Source organism: Musa acuminata, chromosome BXJ2-3 (assembly GCF_036884655.1).
Source record: "Musa acuminata AAA Group cultivar baxijiao chromosome BXJ2-3, Cavendish_Baxijiao_AAA, whole genome shotgun sequence".
NCBI lineage: Eukaryota > Viridiplantae > Streptophyta > Magnoliopsida > Zingiberales > Musaceae > Musa > Musa acuminata.
In genome coordinates, this window is record NC_088340.1 from 27,667,239 (window position 1) to 27,689,536 (window position 22,298).

General features: G+C 55.3%; 3 protein-coding genes across 4 annotated transcripts; 1 reads left to right on the forward strand and 2 right to left on the reverse strand.

Moving 5' to 3' along the window:
* Positions 1 to 2,710: 2,710 nt before the first annotated feature.
* LOC135606501 (transcription repressor OFP14-like) lies at positions 2,711 to 4,174 on the reverse strand. The gene has a single exon (XM_065097528.1). The coding sequence runs from the start codon at positions 3,761 to 3,763 to the stop codon at positions 3,041 to 3,043; it is 723 nt and encodes a 240-aa protein (XP_064953600.1). The 5' UTR covers positions 3,764 to 4,174; the 3' UTR covers positions 2,711 to 3,040.
* A 9,575-nt stretch (positions 4,175 to 13,749) lies between these two features.
* On the reverse strand, positions 13,750 to 15,009 carry LOC135607557 (uncharacterized). The gene is made up of 2 exons (XM_065099497.1): positions 14,381 to 15,009; positions 13,750 to 14,296 (listed from the first exon to the last, which is right to left on the reverse strand). The coding sequence occupies exons 1-2, from the start codon at positions 15,007 to 15,009 to the stop codon at positions 13,750 to 13,752; spliced, it is 1,176 nt and encodes a 391-aa protein (XP_064955569.1).
* Positions 15,010 to 20,966: 5,957 nt separating this feature from the next.
* Positions 20,967 to 22,142, forward strand: LOC103972937 (uncharacterized). 2 transcript variants are annotated; one of them, XM_018821200.2, is made up of 4 exons: positions 20,969 to 21,116; positions 21,218 to 21,554; positions 21,654 to 21,833; positions 21,914 to 22,142. In XM_018821200.2, the coding sequence occupies exons 1-4, from the start codon at positions 21,000 to 21,002 to the stop codon at positions 22,051 to 22,053; spliced, it is 774 nt and encodes a 257-aa protein (XP_018676745.2). In that variant the 5' UTR covers positions 20,969 to 20,999; the 3' UTR covers positions 22,054 to 22,142. The 2 variants fall into 2 exon arrangements, with proteins under 2 accessions (XP_018676742.2, XP_018676745.2); XM_018821197.2 differs by having other exon boundaries at positions 20,967 to 21,116; positions 21,654 to 22,142.
* The last annotated feature ends 156 nt before the right edge of the window (positions 22,143 to 22,298 follow it).

The following is a 22,298-nucleotide window of genomic DNA, read 5'->3' on the forward strand; positions in this document are numbered from 1 at the left end:
TCAGTTTACGTTTACCTTTTGATTTCAATCATAATTGTTTACTGCCTTCTGCGATCTTACGAATAAGTTTCTAAGTTCATAACTTTCTAAATATGCGTTTAGACGTAAATCGGCTTTTATCGTACGAACGTCGCACTTTAGTTTGCGCTTGTATTCTGCTTTCCATCATAAACTGCAAACTGCCTTCGTAGATCTACTTTAACGTCATCTCGCTTAATCTTAAGTTAAAGTAATCTTAGAATCGGCTTTCACATCGAAATCATTTTTATCGAACGAACACAGCTTTCGTTTTAATCGCGAAAAAATTTTCGCTGCACTAATTCACCCCCCCCCCCCCCCCTCTTAGTGCTCTTGATCCTAACATGTTCCACCCTTGGCCTCTTGCCTTCCATATGCTTCCCCGCCACCAATGCTTCGGCGGCGACGTATTGGTTGGCGTGCTGGAGCATTTCGGAGACGATCACCAACGGCTTCTCGATCAGCGACCAGAAGAACCTCGAAGGCTTCAAATCCATCAGAAACGCCTGCATGATTAGAGAAGGGTGAGCGTCCGGGAATCCCCGGATCTCAATGGCAAAACGTGCCATGAATTGAGAAAGCGGCTCATCTTCGTGCTGGGATAACGCAAGCAGGGTGGCCATGGAAGGCCTAGGTCGCACGCTAGCGAGGAAGTTCTATTTGAACTCCTTGGCAAGCTGGTTGAAGGATGAGACCGAGGATTGACGTAGCCGGTTGAACCACACTCGCGCCGGTCCCCTCAAGATGGTCGGGAATGCCCGGCACATTAATGCATCGGAGGTGCCATAGAGGGTCATCTGAGCTCGGAATGCAGAGACATGCTTCGCGGGGTCGGAGCCGCCGTCATATGTCTCTAATGCCGGTAGCCTGAAGTTGAGGGGTACTGGCTTGTCTTGTACTTCCTGAGTGAAAGGGGACCCGCCTGAGCCGTCTTCGTTGGACTCGCTCTGCAACTTTCGGAAATCACGCTGGAACTCGTCCAAGCGTTGATTAACCTGGGACAGTTGGGCCCTAAGCGAGTCATCCGCCGAATCGGACGATATGGTGTCAGGCTTGAGGTGGGGTAGGGTGACTCGGTAGGTTGCAGGTATGTTCTATCCAGGCGGACCTCTCGGGTCCGTCACTTGCTCTCGAGCTTCTCCAGTCCCGACCTGCTCCTCGCTCGACCTCTGTCGGGTCGAGTCAGTCGGGGGAGTCACTAGCCGCACGATCTAAGGAATGAGCGGAGCGAGCGTCTGCATCATGCCCGCCATGGCTTGCACTTGCTTGGACAGGCCGAGGAATGCCTCGGGTGTCACAGTCGAGGGTCCTGTGACGAATCCGGGGGGCGACAACCCCGGGTCATTGAACAGGCGCCAGTAGCGATCTAGCATTGAGGTCGGAATTCTGCCATCTCTGGGAGCGGGGAGGACCTGACTTTCAGGTTCGACGGAAGGGAGGTCGGCATGCGGTTCTCCCTCGGGGAGAGCTCTAGCCATATGCTCTAGCGGCATCGCCCTCCTTCTAGCGCCAAAATGTTAGCGAACAAATATGCCGTGGTCGGTGAGTCAGCACGGCTAGGTCCGTGGGTCAATGTCGGGAGCCTACTGCGGGGTGATCTGGATGATGAGGTGGTAGGGCCCTCGGGAAGGAGTGTTGTTGGCGTTGGTCGAGATTGGGGCCGATTAACAACTCCACATTGCCGGGTGGCTGGCGCTCCCGTGCCGAGTCCCTCGCCGTCAACAAGTGGTCGCCCTCCTGCAAAAATGGCCTCCGCCGGGTGGTTCCTGGCTGTGGCCCCTCCGACGAGCAAGTTAGTAACGAGAGGGATTGCTTTTCTTTTTCCATTTTTGTTTTCTGCGGCCCCGACCAAGGGTTTTATACTATGGTGCGAGGGTTGATGGTGCGTCGATTCAGCGTCGTCGCTGACCCCCAAGAGATGGGACGACCCTTCTGACCGGTCATCGTTCTGGGATGTGCAGAGCGGTGTCAGACGACACCGCCCCGAGCTCCCGGGACGAGAGATGTGGCATATCTTCTTGGTATAAGCTCCCGGGACGGGACGTGTGACGTAGGGTTTTGACTTGGCGTGCTGTGTTGGCTGTGATGTGTTCAGGTTGCCAAAATATACCATATCAAGTGGTATTTGTAATTTTTTTCTGGGGTCTCCCGTCAAACACAACACAACACAATATGACTACCATCGATGATATGGATTGATTGATTTTATTTATGTTTTGCCCTCAACTTTTCATATTTCTCGGAATGAATAGAATACACACACACTTAATTAACTCTTGCACCAAACACCAAATACCCTGTTCCTGTCCCCGGCTTGGCTTAAGTATTGCAAATGCACCCTACCCTACCCTGTTCGTGTCCCCGGCTTGGCTTGGCTTGGCTTGCCCCTTACTCTCGCCGGTTGTTTTCGGTGTTCGTCTTCCATTTAACTTCCATCGATCATTTCGCTTCCGTTGATCGACTCAAAGCTCCCATTTTCCCCCTTTCTCTCGTCGCCCCCACCCTTTTACTCTCTTTGGCCATCTCCCATCAACCTTTGGGGTGGAGCATCTTCAATTTGCAAAAGGGATGCCTCCGGGGATGAAACGTCGAAATGTCTCCGCACACCAAGTTAATGACCATCATGCATGACGTGACCTCCACCCCCCTTCCCCTCCCCTCCCCTCCCCTCCTCGGAAAGACTCGAGCTCGCTTCTCAAATCAAATCCCAGAAGCCGCCCCCACCAACTCCTTTGTGACCATAATAAACGCAGGACAGAAGGTATACATCTTACTTGTGCATGTGAGCCTCACGTAAGTTGCGTTGCAATGTCCCCCTCCTCCACGGTCTGAAGCTTAGGCAACCCGCGGTTGATGATAACATATTCTATCTACCGCCGGAAATTTATGGCTTCACCATTTTCTACGCCGCCGTTTAAGGCCATCCTCTCTCTGACGTATTAATTCCCATGTGCATCAACCGACTGCCGGAGAATAACGTGGCGCCATCCCCTCGCCTGATCTACTATTCCCCCTCCCCTTGTTACCCCCCCGGTGCTCTTCGACGCAACGCCATGTCCCGCCGGCGGACGCTGACGATGACATCAGTGAAGGCCCTCAGGATGTCCTTGTGCACGTTTCGGTCGTTGAGTTCCAGGTAGCAGAAGAGGAGCTCCTCCATGAAATCCCAGTCCGACGCCCGGTTGGGGTCCAGGTGCCGCGCCTCCACCATGTCCTGCATGGACCGACGGAAGTCGTCGTAGGGGTCCTTGGAGTACGTCATTACCGCCACCCCGCCGCCCGGGATCGCCGGCCTGGGATCCGACGTACAGGAGGAGAAGGAGCACGACGGCGAGGAAGACGAGGCGGCGGCGCTTGGTCTAGGATCTCGGAGAAGGGAGTTGGACGTGGCGGGTGATACGAAGAAGCGCTCCGTCGGGCGGAACGCGGTGGGGGCAGGGTCCTCGTCGTACCTCGGCGACTCGGAGGTGAAGTCGTCACCCGCGTCCTCGCGCGAGTAGAGGGAGTGGAACTTCTCGTATTGGAAGCAGTCGTCGTCGGATAGGGTGGCGGAGGGATCGCGGGCGCTGTGGTCGGGGAGGTCGCGGTCGACGGCGAAGGAAGGGGTCCTGGGATACTTGCACGCTGACAGCAGCCAACTGGCGGCGGCCGGTTTTGGGGAATTCGGAGTGTGTAGATGAGACGGAACCTTGCTGAGCTTGGACAGATAGGTTTGGAGAGATTTCTGAAGGCCGTTCTTCCCCATCGCTCTTGAATATTGGATTATGGGGTTTGGTAAGTAGGGACGGGGCAGAGAGAGAGAGAGAGAGAGAGAGAGAGGGTGCAACTGATAGCTGGTATATATATGGTAGGGAGATGAAGCAGTGGCACATGCTGGCAGAGAAAAATTTGACGGAGTGCAGAAGCGGAATGGGACGGTGTAGGTGAAGTATTAGGGGTTGAAAGGTGGTGAGGCGGCCGACGGCAATTCATTCATTCATTGGTGTAGATTTAACGTAAAGAGGTTATATGCCAAGGCTGAGATGTGGTCGGTGCATCACCATGGAGAGAGTGCGTAAAGGAACAACGGGCAAAAGATGTTTTAAAATTGGATTATGATTGTATGATTCGTGAGGAATTTTAATTTTCAAGCTTGCCCATAAGGATGAGTATTGAAAGGGGAGGAATTTGTAAGAAATATGTTGGAGATAGATATATATATATATATATGTCCCAAAAATATTCTTTTTGATGCTTAAATCAATAGTTAGTAGGAGATTCGGAGAATTTAAATTTAAAAAAAAACATTTATATTATATATATATTATATATTATATTTTATAAATAAAAAACGGTGAGGTGTAGTAATAAATATTCGATCGTCATCGAATTGAAAGTCCGCATTAAATGTTGTTGTAGTGCCAATATAACCATCCGCACTGATGTCGACTGCTTCCAACTATCATTTTAGTCAAATGGTAGAGGATAATCCTTTTTCAAGTGTTGAGTCATCATCATCTCCATAAGTTGATTATATTCATCATATACATTATACATTATACATTATACATACCAAATATGAACTCTTCTGTCCATCTTTCTAGAAAACAAATCTTGATAATTTTACACACCTTGTTAGGAGGTTAAGGTTACTCTCTCTACAAACAAAACTGAAATATTTACTGTACAAAGAACTCTTTTGTTGGTTTCGCTTGAGATTGGCCGCGACTCCAATCAATCACGCGTCCGAGGACGAGGGTGAGATGTGATCGGAGCGTCGTCTTCTCCGCTCGGATGATGCAGCCTCGACTCGGCTCGAAGGACCTGCCGGCCCATTCCCGTGGCCGACGATGGGCTCCGAGGCCCCATGCCGGCAGGTCGAAGCAAAGCATGTGACCCCCCATCACCTCCACCTTCCACTTCTCCTGTCCAACCTCAAACGAGAAGGATGTGAATCCAGTCAGTTCTCCTTTGTGGCGTGGGAACGCGCCAATATGGAACCCGTGGGAATGACAGGGCTTTCCTGCGAACGGCCCGGTTTTAGAATGCGGAAGGCCAGTCTTCCCACTTCTCGTCCGGATTTGCTGTGATTAAAGCAGGATCCCGTCTATGTCTTCGCATGCACGCCCTGCCAAACAAAGCTTCCTTTCCATGTCCTCCCGTGCCACTACCAGTACCATTCGCGTTTCGTAGTGGACGTCGCACGAGCGAGCTTCTGGTTCCATCGGTCATGTGACGGACGTGGCTGCCAACTTCAGCCCAACACTGGACCTGTCTCTTTCTCCTCTCTTGCTTGCTAGTTGGTGTACCAATCGATCAAGCGTTTATTATTATTATTATTATTATTATTATTATTATTATTATTATTATTATTATTATTTCTTTGGCCTTTTTCATCCTGGCAAATACAGATAGATAATAATCAATGTTAAGCGGGTGCTACTGTTGTGGTCATCACAGAACGAACAAGCATGAATTTGGATCCGCCCACTATTATTGCATCAATATTTTCCACATTAAAGTAATTTAAATGAATGAGCATGAATTTGGACTTGGTTTATTTATCTCAACAACTCAGGAGAATTTTTTTTTAAAATAAATAAATAAATACATCTTTGATCTTTTATTATGTCATTTGTGTCAAATAATAAATTAGAGCAAACTGATTCCAACTAATCCTCCTTTCCTTTCTTTTTAATTTTAATAATAATAATTGTTACGGTAAGTAACTTTTTTAGCTGTCGCCTTGGGGTCGACACGGCTGGTTCAGGGGTCCGAACGGCCAGGATCAGGCGAGGCTCCTCTCGGGGTCTTGGGGTGGTCGATTACGGGGGATCTGCCTGGAATGCTTCGCGCCGTTGGGTCGGATCGGCTTCGATCGAGTACCTACGCACAGGTCAGGTCGGCGATTCGGCCCGACCCCTCCAACGATCAAGTCAGTGATGAGGAGAGGAACTTTGGGTGAAATCGTGCCTTTTTGTGCTTACCTTGCTCGTTTGGAGCCCAAGGGTATTTATAAGTGAGTTCGATGTTATCTGATGCGCCATCCTGCCGGGGCAGGGCCGTGCACCTGATCGCGTCCGTCGTCGTCGTGGGCGTTGCGTGGAAGGCCGAGCTGCCGCAGGGTATGGCGAGCCTTGGTCGACGCCTTCCTCTGCCTCGTCCGGTCGTGCGGGGTCAGATGATGAGGTCGTCTGGGTATGGTGAGCGAGGGTGCACGTTACGTTGGTATTAATGCTCGCCCCCTGGGGCAGTGTGCCGCCCAGGGGTGACAGACGTTGGGCGGTGCTACGTCAAATACGGTGTGTCATGTCCTATTTATTTTTACCCCTATCATATTCCCCCCCCCCCGAAAGGAGCTATGCGTCGGTTTTTGCATGTAGGGGGTCCGATGCATGGCTGCTGCCTTCTGGTGAATTGGCCACGCGGGCTCGAGGGGTATGTCGTCGATGGGCCGGTCGGGCGGAGTCGAACTCGGCGATCACAGAGCCGACAAGGGCCGAGGAGCACGACGCAGGTGGGTTACCGTGCAGGTGTGGTCTCGGGAGGCGTGCAGCCGAGGGCCGAGGAGCACGACGCAGGCGGGTTACCGCGCAGGTGTGGTCTCGGGGGGCGTGCAGCCGAGGGCCGAGGAGCACGACGCAGGCGGGTTACCGCGCAAGCGTGGTCTCGGGAGGCGTGCAGCCGAGGACCGAGGAGCACGACGTAGGCGGGTTACCACGCAGGCGTGGTCTCGGGAGGCGTGCAGCCGAGGGCCGAGGAGCACGATGCAGGCAGGTTACCGCGTAGGTGTGGTCTCAGGGGGCGTGCAGCCGAGGGCCGAGGAGCACGATGCAGACGGGTTACCACGCAGACGTGGTCTCGGGAGGCATGCAGCCGAGGGCCGAGGAGCACGACGCAGGCGGGTTACCGCGCAGGTGTGGTCTCGGGGGGCGTGTAGCCGAGGGCCGAGGAGCACGATGCAGGCGGGTTACCGCGCAGGCGTGATCTCGGGAGGCGTACAGCCGAGGGCCGAGGAGCACGACGCAGGCGAGTTACCGCGCAGGTGTGGTCTCGGGGGGCGTGCAGCCGAGGGCCGAGGAGCACGACGCAGGCGGGTTACCGCACAGGCGTGGTCTCGGGAGGCGTGCAGCCGAGGGCCGAGGAGCACGACGCAGGCGGGTTACCGCGCAGGTGTGGTATCAGGGGGCGTGCAACCGAGGGCCGAGGAGCACGATGCAAGCGGGTTACCGCGCAGGCGTGGTCTCGGGAGGCGTGCAGCCGAGGGCCGAGGAGCACGACGCAGGCGGGTTACCGCGCAGGTGTGGTCTCGGGGGGCGTGCAACCGAGGGCCGAGGAGCACGACGCAGGCGGGTTACCGCGCAGGAGTGGTCTCGGGAGGCGTGCAGCCGAGGGCCGAGGAGCACGACGCAGGCGGGTTACCGCGCAGGTGTGGTCTCGGGGGGCGTGCAACCGAGGGCCGAGGAGCACGACACAGGTGGGTTAACGCGCAGGCGTGGTCTCGGGAGGCGTGCAGCCGAGGGTCGAGGAGCACGACGCAGGCGGGTTACCGAGCAGGCGTGGTCTCGGGAGGCGTGCAGCCGAGGGCCGAGGAGCACGACGCAGGCGGGTTACCGCGCAGGCATGGTCTCGGGAGGCGTGCAGCCGAGGGCCGAGGAGCACGACACAGGCGGGTTACCGCGCAGGTGTGGTCTCGGGGGGCGTGCACTCCAGTTCAACGGCGGCGGGGGTCGATGAGCTGCGCGTTTAATTTCTCTCCTGAGGGGGAGTCGATTGCTTCCGCCGCACGTCTTGGGGTGCCGGTCTCGAGGCATCTGGACGCTGCTATTTTGGCGGGGTTGCCACGTCAGGCCTTCATTAAGGCGGAGCGCTTTTGGGCATTTTCCGATGCGACGCGACGGTTACGCGCGCATGCGAGTGGGCCGCCGCCCACTTCTCGCGAGGCGAAGGGTCGCTAGTTCCGGCGGGACGTCCCCTTCAAATAGCGGGCGCCTGGCTTCACCTCCGTCTTTCATTGCTGAGTATCTTCTTCCGGTCTCGCCGTCTTTCTTCCGGTCGCCCTCCTCGCCTCCAGCGTCGCTTTACCCTCCTGTAGCACCCTCCCCAGTTAAGGTCAGTTAGGATGGTGTCCTCTCCCTCCTCCTCTTCTGTCCATTCCTCCGGAGTTAGGGAGGGAAGTCCTCTCCCGCCCCTTGTTGAGTCCTCTGATGGGGAGGTTGTACGGGCCCTTGAGGCCTTAATGTGGCCGCATGATCAGGACTCCTCTATGAGTGCGTCGTCGCTGGTCGGACTCCGGGAGCGCTATGGCATCCCGGGGGACTACGTTCTTGGTGCGCCTGAGCTGGGACAACGGGCGTATGACCCGGTCTCGAAGGGCTTCGCCTTAACCCTAGATGCCCTGGAGGCGGGTCTGCGCCTCCCCCTGCATCCCCCTATTGTGTCCTGTTTGTCCTTCTGGCGGATTTCGCCATCCCAAGTGGCGTCAAACTCCTGGCGTTACTTGGTGGTGTTCTTGGGGGAATGCCACTATTCCAATATCGCCCCCACCCTCCATCTTTTTCTCTCCTGTTATCGCCTCACCAAGGGTTCGGGGGGTTATTTTTTGTCTGCCCGGAAGGGCTTCCGAGTTGGGGGGGCCCCTTCTAATAATAAAGGGTGGAAGGGGAGGTTCTTTTACGTCAGCCGTGCGCAGGACTGGGGTTTCGGAGTTCGTTGGTCCGCGAGGACGATCGACAACACCACCCCATGTTTGGGCGAAGCAGAGTGCCTCGACCTGGGGAGGCTCAGGGAGATTCTCCCCAGGTCTCAGGCCCTCCGGAACATGACCGAGGAGTGGCTGGTCGAGGCGGGCCTCAGCCCGATGCCTCTGGGTACGTTAGCTGTCGTTTGGTTCGGGTATTCGTGTGGTTCTTCCTAGCTGCTGACGCTTTTCTCATCCTTCGCAGAAATGGTGAACCTCCGGTCTCTCCTCGGAAGCGACGTGCCGCAAGCCCCTCCTTCAGCACCCCCGGCCGACTCGCAGGCTTCTCTTCCAGCGTTGCCGACCAACTTGCAGCTCGGCACGAAGGACGCACCTCTGGAGGTCGAGGTCGGGCGCCCTCGGAAGAAGGCGAAGGCGGCGCCTTCAAAGGGGCTGAGGAAGGACCCCGTCGGGGCGAGCCTGGACCTAGCCGGCGTGCGGCTGGGAAGGATTCGCGGTCGACCTCCGTACGTGATTTGTGTCAGCTACCAGCCGGGGACGGGGAGCCGTTCCTGACTCGACTAGTGGGGGAGGCTTTGCCCGGGAGACCCAACGACCCCCTAGTCGCCCGCTGGGGCGGTTTGTCCCGGGGGGACAGGGTGTGGGCCGGAGGGGACCCCACCGCGACGTTCCTCCGAGGCGCGCTTCATCCTGACATGGCTCGGGATTTATATGTGCTGCCCTCGGAGGCGTTGCTTAACAAGTCCGCCCAGTCCTTGATCTGGGTAAGTACTTCTCCTTTTGTTTTGGCTAGTCTTGTTTGCCTGATGCTGCCCCCCTTTTTAACCCGTTCTTTCCCATCACAGGTGCTTCATTATGCGATGGCCCTGATGGACAGGGTGCGCGACGCCGGCCGCGTCATTGGGGGCCTTGTCAACCGCAAAGCTGAGCTCCATCGCTAGGTCGAGGAGGTCCGGAGGCCGTGGCGGCTGCCGAGCAGCGGGCGGCGGATCTTGAAGCGGAGGTGGCGCGCCTTCGGTCGGAGCTCGAGGCCTCCAAGAAGGCGAACGAGGGGCTCTAAAAGACGATAAGGGTGGAGCGGACCGAGCTTCGCCTGGTGAAGGCAGAGGTGAGCACCCTCAGCAAAAAGCTGGAGGAGGCGAAGGCTGAAGCCAGGACGGCCTCGGAGGCGTTGGTGGAGGAGGCCCGACTTCGGCCCGCAAAAGACAAGGAGCTCCTCGAGGCATACAAGAGGTCGGAGGGGTTCGAGCTCGGGCTGACGCGAACGGGATGGGTATCCTTCGAATATGGATACCGAGTCGCCACGTCCCGCTTCCGCGCTCGCCACCCTGGTCTCGAGGTGGAGGAGAATCCCTTCGCTCCTCACCCCGAGGACCAGGGGGTGGACATGCCCGAGGAGGTCCCCTTCGACGATCGCCTGGAGGAGCCCTGAGCCTCCCAGTGAGAAGAGGGGGTCCTTGTACTTTGTTTTTGCCGGTCTGTTTTTGTAAGTCGGGTCCTGTAAGTTGACTTGCTTTCTTCAATAAAAGGAAAGACTTCTTTCGTTTTGTCTCCTTCTTTTCCTAAGCAAAAAGGTTCTTTCCTTCGGAAAAAATTCTCCCTTTTTTAAACGAAAAAGGCTTCTTTGTTTCAGACGCAAAACTTCTTGATTTTTTGCAAGTCGAGTCTCGTAAGGGGGCTTGCTCTCTATGCAAAAGAAAACTTTTTTCTTCTCCCGACTACTGCCTTCTTCTCTTCCGGGCGAAACGCTTCCTCCGAAAAAGGTTTCTTTACTTCAAACAAAAAACTTCTTAAGGTTCCAGACATTCCAGGTTCTCGGTAAGGGAAGAGTCGTTCATTGTCGTGAGCCGGTAAGTACCAGGTCGGACCATTTCGGTGACTCGATAAGGTCCCTCCCACTTGGGGGCTAGCTTGCCCCTCGCTCGGGTCGGCTCACTAACCTCGGCCTTTCGCAGGACTAGATCACCTAACTTGATCGGTCGGGGTCGTACCTTTCTATTATAGACCCTCGCGACGGCTCTCTGGTAAGAGAGGGCTTTTAGGTGCGCGTCGGCGCGTCGCTCCTCGAGCACGTCGAGGCTGGCACAAAGTCCCTCGTTCGAGATTTCCTCGTCATAGCTCCTTGTCCGAAGGGTGGCGACAGCCATCTCGGGCGGCAAGACAGCTTCGGTCTCGAACGTCAAGCTGTACGGGGACTCTCCGGTCGCGGCCTTGGGAGTGGTGCGCAGTGACCACAGTACGCTGGGGAGCTCGTCCGTCCAGGCCGATCGGGCTGCGGACACTCTTCTTTTGAGTCCGTCCAAGATGGATCGGTTGGTTACCTCCGCCAGCCCGTTCGTTTGAGGGTGGGCCACCGAACTGAACCTTAGTTGGATGCCATGACCGGCACAGAACTCCCGGAATCTTCTACCGGCGAACTGAGGTCCGTTGTCCGTAATAATGGCCTTGGGCAACCCGAACCGAGTCACCAGGTTTTTCCACACGAACTTTTCCATCTGATGTTCCGTGATTGTCGCCAGCGGCTCGGCCTCGACCCACTTCGTGAAGTAGTCTACTCCTACGATTATGTATTTACGCTGCCCCGAAGCCGGTGGGAAGGGTCCGAGCAGGTCCAAGCCCCACTGCGCGAACGGCCACGCGCAATCGATGGGTCTGAGTGGGACCGCGGGCTGTCGGGGTGCGCGGGCGTGTTGCTGGCACGAACCGCACCGCTATACGTAAGCTTTCGCGTCCCGGCACATGGTCGGCCGGTAGTAGCCTTGGCGAAGTGTTTTGTGTGCCAAGGTCCGCCCGCCAATGTGTTCGCCGCAAACCCCCTCGTGGGTTTCGGCCAGGACCGTCTGGGCTTCGTCAGGCTCCAAGCACCGTAGGAGGGGATAGGTGAAGGACCGTCTGTAAAGCCACCCGCTCTCCTCGGTGTACCACGCGTGCGTACGGCGCAAGCGCCGAGCCGCGACTTCGTCGAGGGGAAGGGTTCCATCCCGCTTGAAGCGCAGCAGCTCCTGTACCCACGTGATCAGCGCACTGCCTGGGGTCGTAGCCGCCACTTCAATGGCGCAAGCAGGAAGCTCCTCAACCTCTGGCCATGCTTCGGAGGTCGGCTTTGACGCCAACTTAGCTAGCGCATCGGCTCGCTCGTTCTCCTCCCTCGGAATATTAGACAACGTGAAGTAAGGGAACTTGGCGGTTAGGTCCCTTACCCATGCCAGGTATTTCGCCATGGTTGCGTCCCAAGCTTCGTATCCTCCGCTGAGCTGCTTGGCCACGAGCTGCGAGTCGGTGAGGACGCGTATTGCGGCCACCTGCATCTCGAGGGCCAGCCTTAGTCCTACTAGGAGTGCCTCGTACTCCGCCTCGTTGTTGGTGGCTTTAAACCCGAAGCGGAGGGAGCGCTCGAACGAGTGTCCGTCAGGGGCGAGGAGAACCAGTCCCGCGCCGGCACCCCTTGAGTTGGCCGAGCCGTCCACGTGTAGGGTCCAAGCTTCGGGGGTTTGCTCGAGACTTCTGTCCTCCGTCTGAGTTAACTCCGCGATGAAGTCGGCTACTGCTTGGGCCTTGATGGCGGTCCTGGGCACGTATCTTATATCATGCTCGCCAAGCTCCACCGCCCATTTGAGGAGCCGTCTTCCGAGCCGAGAGCACCAGGGCGAGCGCGAGTTTTTCTATCGGCGGGTAACGCTCCTCGGGTCCACCCAGGACATGGCTGACATAGTAGACCGGGAGTTGTTGGCCGGAGCTTTTCTTGATCAGGACAGAGCTGACTGCGTGCGGTGAGGCCTCCAAATAGAGGCCCAGCTTCTCGCCGGGGGAGATAGAGGCGAGCCGGGGGAGGCTGGCCAGGTGTTGCTTTACTTGCTTGAAAGCCTCCTCGCATTCTAATGTCCATCGGAAGTTCTTCGGGTTTTTGAGCGCCTTGAAGAATGGGAGGCAGCGATCGCCCGATCGAGCGAGGAAGCGAGACAGGGCGACAAGCCTTCCGTTAAGTTGTTGCAGGTCTTTAATCGTCCGGGGGGACTGCATGTTGATTATCGCCTGCATCTTCTCGGGATTGGTGTCGATTCCTCTTTCGTGTACGATGAACCCAAGGAATTTGTCGGAGGTGACGCCGAAAGCGCATTTTGTGGGGTTGAGTCGCATGCCAAACTTGCGTAGTGTGGCGAACGCCTCGGCCAGGTCGGCAAGGTGCGTTCCAGCCCCTTGGCTTTTCACAATCATATCGTCCACGTAGACTTCCATGTTCCTCCCGATCTGATGGGCGAACATCTTGTTCACCGTTCTTTGGTATGTGGCCCCAGCATTTTTCAGCCCGAATGGCATGACTTTGTAGAAGTATACCCCTTGGTCGGTGAGGAAAGCCGTATGTTCTCTGTCTTCGGGCGCTATCCTGATCTGGTTGTATCCCAAATAGGCGTCCATAAAAGAGAGGCGTGCGTGCCCGGCTGTGGCGTCGACCAGTTGGTCGATTTTTGGGAGGGGGTAGCAGTCTTTAGGGCATGCATCGTTGAGGCTGGTGTAGTCAACGCACATCCTCCAGCTTCCATTGTGATTTTTCACGAGGACTACATTGGACAGCCATTGTGGATATTTGGCTTCTTCTACGAAGCCTGCTGCTAAGAGTCGGCCCACCTCCTCTTGTATGGCGCATTGTCGGTCAGGGGCCTGGCGCCTGGGTTTTTGCTTCACGGGGCGAGCGTCAGGTGGGATGTTGAGATGATGTTCTGCGACCTCTGGGTCGACGCCCGTCATGTCTGATGGGGACCAGGCGAAGACGTCGGCATTTTCCCGTAGGAGACCAACGAGCTGCTCCTGTTCCCGCTCGGGCAGTTCTGATCCGATCTTGACTGTCTGGTCTTGCCGAGCAATTTGCAAAGGAATGTCAACGGTGGACTCGCTCGGCTCGGGATGAGGAGCCATCTTTTTTGCTTCCCGCGGATCTTCCAGTGGTGGCTCGGTCCTGGCCCTCTTGTGCAAAGAAACGGCGGTCAGGTAGCACCGCCTGGACTCTCGGGGGCTTCCCGTAACTTCTCCGACTCCAGCACGAGTCGGGAACTTCATGGTTTGGTAGTAGGTTGAGACGACGGCTCTGGCCTTATTGAGGGTCGGTCGACCGAGTATGGCGTTGTGAAAGTGGTCATCACCGTCTTCGACCTCGGTGGGGTCCCCAGAGTCAAGGGTAGAGTAATAGCCCCCAGGGATGATATTGAATCTCCCGTGAACCCGGTGAGCGCTGAGCACATCGGGCTCAGGTTCTCCCTGGCCAAGCCCAGCTTCTGGAAGGCGTCGAAGTAAAGTATATCGGCCGAGCTCCCCGTGTCGACCATGATCCTTCTCACCTGCGCGTTGGCTACCCTGGCCGATATCACTAGGGCGTCGTTGTGGTCGGGTCGCTTGGCAGCTCCGGTTGGGAAGGTAATCTCGGGCTCGGGCTCGTGTCCCGAGGCTTCGTCGGGAGCGGCTCGGGCATACGCCTTTTTGCCCGACGTGGAGCCTCCCCCTGATGCGGGACCCCCGGCTATCACATCGATGTGTCGCTCGACGGGTCCCTCCGGGCGAGGCGACTGCTCTTTGTTCGGTCGGAGGTACTGGCCGAGGTGACCTCTGAGGATGAGCTCCTCGATTTGCCTCTTTAACTCGCGGCACTACTCGGTGTCGTGTCCGTGCTGCCGATGGAATCGGCAATACCTCGAACGGTCTGCGAGCTCCCACGGGCTCCTCATCGGGTGAGGGTCCTTGAGTAGCCCCTTCCCCTTCTCGTGTAGGAATATTTCAGTTCGGGATGAAATCAAGGCGGAAAGAGGAGACCTTGGGTCGGGTCTGTCCAACCTTCGCCGGGAGGCGGCGGGTTGTTGCTGTCGGGGCGGCTCCGATTTGACCTTTTTGTGCTCCTCTCGCTTCCCAGCCATCCAAGTCTCCGCGGCGATGAATTGACCGGCACGCTGGAGCATTTCTGGGATCGCAGCGGGGGGCCGCTCCACGAGCGACCAGAAGAACCTAGAGAGCCGCAGGCCTGTCATGAATGCCTGCATCAAGAGAGAGGGGTGAGCATCCGACAGTCCGCGGATTTGCGTCGTAAAGCGGTTCACAAAATGGGAGAGGGGTTCGTCCTCCTTCTGGTTGAGCCCGAGGAGCAATGCCATGGACGGCTTTGGTCGGGCGTAAGCCAAGAAGTTAAGCTCGAAATCCTTAGCGAGTTGGTCGAAGGAGGCGACGGTCCCGGCCTTCATACTGCTGTACCACGCGCGGGCCGGACCCCGCAGTGTTGTCGGGAACGCCCTGCACATCAAGGCATCGAAAGTCCCGTATAGCGCCATCTGAGCGTGGAAAGCGGCCACATGGTCTGCTGGGTCCGCGGCGCCGTCATATGCGTCCAGCGAGGGGAGGCGGAAGTGTGACGGGATCGCCTGATCTTGGATCTCGGGGGTGAAGGGGGATCCTTGCTGTCCGTCTACCCCGAGCTCTCCTTTCGACTTATGGACTTCCTATTGTACTTCGTCGAGTCTTTGATTGATGAGGCGCAGCTGAGCTTGTAGGGCGTTTGTAGAGTCGGCAGACGGAACCCCGCGCTCGGGGCGGCTGGCCGTGTCTTCCGCCTCCCGGCTCCCGGGCCGAGTTATCGGGTTCCGAGGCGTGCCAGGGAGTTCGGGAAGGGGTACGTGAGGTTGGACGAGGGTTTCCTGTTGCTGCGAAGGCCGAGTTGTATGCGGAGGGGTCCGCTGGGAGACGATCGAGATGATGGTCTGCACCATGCTCGTCAGGGCTCGGACTTGATGAGCGAGGTCGTGAAAGGCCTCGGGGGACACCGGCGACGGGCCAGTGGGTACGCCGTTGGGAGGTGACAGGCCTGGGTCATTGAACAATTGCCAGTAACGTTCTGACGCCGCTGCGGGGCGCTCGTCGCGAGTTTCATCGTGCGGGGGGTGTTCCCCCGGGGTGGGGAGCCCGACGACCGAGGGCTCGCCCAAGCGGGTTCGCTGATCGCTCGACATTCGATCGCCCTCCTTCTAGCGCAAATATGTTACGGTAAGTAACTTTTTTAGCCGTCGCCTTGGGGTCGACGCGGCTGGTTCAGGGGTCCGAACGACCAGGATCAGGCGAGGCTCCTCTCGGGGTCTTGGGGTGGTCAATTACGGGGGATCTACCTAGAATGCTTTGCGCCGTCGAGTCGGATCGGCTTTGATCGAGTACTTGCGCACAGGTCGGGTCGGCGATTCGGCCCGACCCCTCCAACGATCAAGTCAGTGATGAGGAGAGGAACTTTGGGTGAAATCGTGCCTTTTTGTGCTTACCTTGCTCGTTTGGAGCCCAAGGGTATTTATAGGTGAGTTCGATGTTATCTGATGCGCCATCCTGCCGGGGCAGGGCCGTGCACCTGATCGCGTCCGTCGTCGTCGTGGGCGTTGCGTGGAAGGCTGAGCTGCCGCAGTGTCACGGACAAACTTCGAAACAGGGTGTTTGATGTAATGCTTATGTATGTCCGTGTCTTTTGGCATGTTCATGCCCTGTACAACATGTAGAGGGGCGGCTGAAGGCATAATAGTCCCATTTTAGTTGGGTTGGTGGCCTCTTTAGGCTTGTAAATAAAGGTTGTGTCATGTGAACACGTGCGAGAGCTTTTCGGTCTGTAATGGACCATTTTACCCTTTGTTGTGCCACTATTCAGAGCTTGTAAAGTCTGTTTGTAATTTGCATTGTCAATGAAGTGTTTTTCGGACATGTTTGCTTGTGGATCTCGATTGAGGCGTTCTCTTTAACCCGTTCTCTCTTTTGTTGGTCCTAAGGGACAATGGGAGGCTTCGGGGAGGCTGACCTTTGCGGACGGATGCGCGAGGGTGCCGCACGACTTAGGCAAAACCAGCTAAGTTCGTGTCATATGGTATCAGAGCAGGACAAGCACTCATAAAAAACACTTAGTATGCAAACGTGGGGGACCTAGCGGGGCTGCGTTGAGGGCAGTCAGCACACGCGCGACCGTTTGGGGGAAAACAGGCATGGAGATGTAGGGAAAAGGAGTCGCTCAGAGGAGCGGGCATCTGAGTTTGGCATTCAGAGGAATGGCCAACCCTTCGCGCAAGAGGCACCACGAGAACATGCAAGCTTGGAAGAATGTGGAGCGCACAAAGGTTGGGATGGCTGAGTTTGAGCTACGGCTCAACGTTGACAACTATACTTGATGGTGCTCAAGGCAAGCGAGGCGCTTGGCAAAGGAAGAGACTAGGCAAGGTGGAATGAGTTGCTCAGCGACCGAAAGAGTTTTGCAAAGCTCACAAAGGTGAGGGGAATTGCTAACTCGAAGAATTCGGTACTCATGCATGGGCTTGTATGTGGACGACGGACTGTTCGTGGCCATCCCAAGGCGACTGAAACTCGGCGCCATGGAGCATTGAAACTCTCTTCGGCATGCAAAGGATACGTCCGGAGGAGGCTGAAGTGTGCAACGAGTTCAGCATGTTGCTAGGCCTTGAGGGGTGCAGTGGTGGCTGTATTGACGTGGAGGCGTAATCTAGCAAGTGCGTTTGCAAGAGGCAGAACAATGCACAGTTTGTTCAGCAGATCGGAGTAGTCCAATGGGATGGTGGTCTCAGAAACGAAGAGAGATGTTGCTCCAACGGGACAGTTATCCAGGAGGGATAAGTCTCGGCTCTTCAGAGGGAGAATCATGTGAGACGGACCTCACATGTTGAGGAGGAGTACCTCACAAACAACAACTCCACGAAGCTCAATGGACCGAGCAAGCAGCGAGGAGTTGTCGCATGATCTCGCTCGAGAGAATGCATTGGTGGATGCATTGCGAGATTAAGTGGGGGAGCGACCTGAAGCAACTTAAATGAAGGCACACTTAGAGTCGATATGGAGATCGGACTCAAGGGAGGGCTGACCCGTGGAATGGTGGGCGCGAGGGCCACCATCGACTCAATGCAAAAAACAAGGAGCGGAGCAACTTGGGTGTAACTTGGCAAAGTACCCAAGCCGCATGAAGGGAGCCAGCATAGAAGTTGGAACATGGAGCAGAGGCACAGTGCTTTCCTTAGACAGAGGTCAAGGACATGAACTCTTGTAGAGGCAAGACTAGGATCATGTTGTTCCATGGGTCTTTCATTCTGACGGAGCGGACTCATCTTGCATGGTGCCAAAGACGAAGGGAGCTTCGGGGCACATGCACCTTATCTCGGAGGAGCATTTGATGAAGGAACTAAGGCGACTCAATTTGCGGAGGCGAAGTTGAGTTCAGAAGGTCTTAGCACGGGGCAAGAGGACGCAGAGGCGGGTACTCTTGAAGAATATGCCATAGTGTTGCCATTTGAGTTGCTATGAAGGAAGCGGTGTGCAGCGGAGATTGTGCTGGTAGGGGCAGAGGCCCAGGATCCAGACAATGGTGCATAAATTACAGTGAAGTCGGTGGACTTCGGGAGCGTCGACTGTCCTAGAGCGGTGCTTCATCTAGGTGTGACCCAAGAGTGGGTGGATGAAAGTCGATTGCCAAAGGAGCGAACAAAATCGAATGTGGAGGAGACCCTGCGATGTATTGGCAGAGGCCACACATGGAGGGTTCACAATTCAAGTTTATTCCACAAGGATCAGAATGCAATAGAGATGTCACCAGGAGGCGACATGGTGCAGCGGATCGTGGTGGAACAGTTCGTGGCAATGCGACACACATGACATAGTCCCGGGAGGGACGGGATCATATGGAGGTATGATCGGGAGCTACTGGAAGCTCCACTTCGGTGAACAACACGACGGCAAGAAGGGCTATGGATTCAAGGAGTGAAGGCCATGGTACCGTAGAGGCGGGTCTTCCGTGCGTGCATCGAATTTTGCTTCGGATGAAAGCCTTGGTCATCAGCATATGGGGGCTGGGTTCCACCAAGGGAAAAGTTCGAATGCAAGTACTAGTGAGTTCCATGGGAGGAATTTGATCATGCAGAGGTATGATCGAAGCAGCTGGAGAGTTGGACTGCTCCAGAGCTCATATTCGCTCAAGGGAGCCCGACAAGTCAGGGGACAAGGTCGAGTAAGCGAACGTTGCTACCAAGGAAGCTAAGGAGAACAGAATCGGTGCAAACCCTACAATGTGATGGCAGAGGCCATGCATGGGAGTTGCAGTCTGTCTCTCCATCGACCAAACAGACTGCTTGGAGAACACAGAGGTGTTGAAGCAGGGGGGGTCGAAAGGGGCGAGGAAGCGACGACGAGTCCAAAGGGACTTAGCTACCCAAAAATCAAGGATTAGTTATAATGGAGGTGGACTTAGAGGAGTGCCACGGAGACATATCTACTGATCGTGAAGAAAAGGGATTCAGAGGCGAGGCGACGGATAGTAGTGCCATGGGCATGGCAGTGCCATGGTACCGTAGAGGCGGGACTTCCGTGAAAGTCATTGATCCCTTGCTCTCATGGAGGGAGAGCGCTTGGTCGTGAAAGGGGCCGAGGAGGTGGAGCATGCAGAGGCAATCTCCAAGTACTAAGACAAGGCTGAAGGGCAGAGGCCGAGGAACTTCGTAAGACCGGTGTCAACAAGTTTCTCATCAAGATAGCCGTAAGTGAAGGACTTCGGGTCATGCAAGAGTGCACGACCAAGGAACGAAGCAGGCAGTACGCGGTGCTGTACCTTTGCTACTCAGTGGAGTAGGCGGCAGAGTTGATGGAGAAGACGGTACAATCCCAGAGGCGACCTCATCTATCAGAGAATTACTCCAAGTTGGGGTGAAAACTTCCCACATTCCAGAAGTTCGATGGCATTAAGAAGGTGAATCACAGTAGCTAACTCAACGCAAGGAGTGCAAACACTTCAAGTGCTTCAGAAGTGTGAGCAAAGAGCAGGCGAAGGCTAGTAACCAGCTCGATGCATGAAGTACAACCTCGAGGAGGCGGGCGAAGTCAAGTAACCTTTGCCTTCTCAACTCTTAAGAGAATGGGCGAAACCGAGTACCCCAATTCTCTTATCTATCCAGCAGAGGAGCTCTGCACAAGTTCAAAGACCCTTCGAGGATAATGGAAGACAATAGTTGTCAAATCCTCACCAACGGTGATCAGTGCTATTGAGAGTAGATTGTCCGCTTCATTTCCCAACGAAATGCCAATCGAAAGCGGAAGTGATGCGAACCTACTTGGATGTGACAACTAACTGAAAGAAGAGTCAATGAGCAGATTTTGTGGAGGAAGGACCCAAAACTTCAGAAGTTTGCGAGGCGATGCTCGTTAAAGCTCCAACAAGCATCCACCTAGTTAAAGCAGCATGTGGAAATTTTGAGAAACTGGCGCAGTATGAATGGTCTTTTCCTTCATTTGGTGGATCCGCAGGAATCAACGAGGATCAACACAACTCAGCCAACCCCACACCAGAGTCAGAGTCATTGGCGAGTTGAAGCAGCATGGCGGATCAAAGGTTCAACTACTCAAAAACAGCAGCGGAGAGCAGCTGGGAGCCAGGAGGCGTATTGCAGCTAGAGCAGAAGATTGAAGACTCAACAAAGGCGAAGAGTTGCAGTGTTCACAAAGGCTTCGACGAGGACGTCGAAGGGATAAGTGGGGGAGAATGTCACGAACAAACTTCGAAACAGGGTGTTTGATGTAATGCTTATGTATGTCCGTGTCTTTTGGCATGTTCATGCCCTGTACAACATGTAGAGGGGCGGCCGAAGGCATAATAGTCTCATTTTAGTTGGGTTGGTGGCCTCTTTAGGCTTGTAAATAAAGGTTGTGTCATGTGGACACGTGCGAGAGCTTTTCGGTCTGTAATGGACCATTTTACCCTTTGTTGTGCCACTGTTCAGAGCTTGTAAAGTCTGTTTGTAATTTGCATTGTCAATGAAGTGTTTTTCGGACATGTTTGCTTGTGGATCTCGATTGAGGTGTTCTCTTTAACCCGTTCTCTCTTTTGTTGGTCCTAAGGGACAATGAGAGGCTTCGGGGAGGCTGACCTTTGCGGACGGACGCGCGAGGGTGCCGCACGACTTAGGCAAAACCAGCTAAGTCCGTGTCAGCAGGGTATGGCGAGCCTTAGTCGACGCCTTCCTCTGCCTCGTCCGGTCGTGCGGGGTCAGATGATGAGGTCGTCTGGATATGGTGAGCGAGGGTGCACGTTACGTTGGTATTAATGCTCGCCCCCTGGGGCAGTGTGCCGCCCAGGGGTGGCTGACGTTGGGCGGTGCTACGTCAAATCCGATGTGTCATGTCCTATTTATTTTTACCCCTATCAATAATAATAATAATAATAATAATAATAATAATAGTATAAAAAAATTGATGCCCTGAGTCAATTAAAGGGTAAAACTAAGTTAGCGGGCGCCAAAATTTGAAAATGGATTCAGATTTCGTGCCTTTCTTCCGGCGGATTCAACGGCGTCCCTCCTACCCAACAACCCACATGGCGACGCTCTTCATCGCCGTCCAATGCTGCCGGTGCTCCACGATGCAGGTAGGAGAGTACGAGCCCTCCTCCTCTTTTCACTCTCTTCTCTCTGTACGTGCCTGTGTTCGGATCATTGTATCGTTCTGTGCCGCCGCCGGTCGGAGCAGGTGAAGCAGCAGAAGAAGAGCGGCAACAACTGGGTGTGCTCCGTCTGCAACCAGAGGCAGTCGGTGCGGCGGATCCACGCGCGCGGCCACGTCGCCAGCGACCTCCGCAGCTTCGTCCAGGCCTTCAACATGGCCCGGGCGGACATCGGATCCCACGGCTCCGATCCCGTCCCACCCCGATCGGACGGCCCCCGCGCTTTGTCCGCCGCGCCGGACGCTCGGGAAGCCGTCGCCCACGGTTCTCCCTTCTCCACGGCGAAGAAGAGGACGGATTGGTCCAAATACTTGGATCCAACCCACGAGGAGACAGATGATGACGATGCAAAAGGAGGAGGAGGTTGGTACTCGTGAATGAATCTCTTTGCTATATAACTCTCGCGCTGTGTCTGGTTTCTCCTCTTTTCTTTTCTTTTTTTGTTTTCCCCCCTTTTTCAAGAACAACGTTTTCTTCCGCTCGAATCGGCGCTAGCGACGGAACTGCCTCCAGAGAAGTCGAGGCGTTCCTCGATCCCTAATTGCACCCGACGGGCCCAATTATCCGCTGCGGGAACCGACAATTGCTTCGGCTTCAAGCCATCACTCGCGAAGAGGAAACGATTGCAAGCTGCTCTTGAAGGCAAGGAGGCATCTGACTTGTCGATTGCGATACTCGAGTTTATTGAGGAAGGTCTAATTCATCAGATCCCACCGATGCAGAGAGTACCGAGATGGGAGGTGGGAAGGTCGCGGCGGCGCTGCAGGGGAAGAGTGGTTCGTCAAAATCGAGCGAGTACCTGGAAGAAGGTGATATCCAGAGGCTGTTAGCGGAGGAGGAGGTACACCCAGACTTCCGGTGATGGCTCTACTTTTTCAGTTCCATCATCGTTTAGCCTGAATATTCAGACAATTAAAAAAAAGGAAAATATTACATTGAGACAGTTATGAATTTGATCGAGTTTTCCCTTAGTTGATTAGGTGACAGTAGTTCATCTTTCTCTCTCCTGGCTGCCACGAGGAAGGAGCTCCACCCCGAACCAAGAAAGGGGGTCAGGCTGAAGCACCAGGTTTAGTTGTTGCAGACAAATTTATTGACAACAGAGGG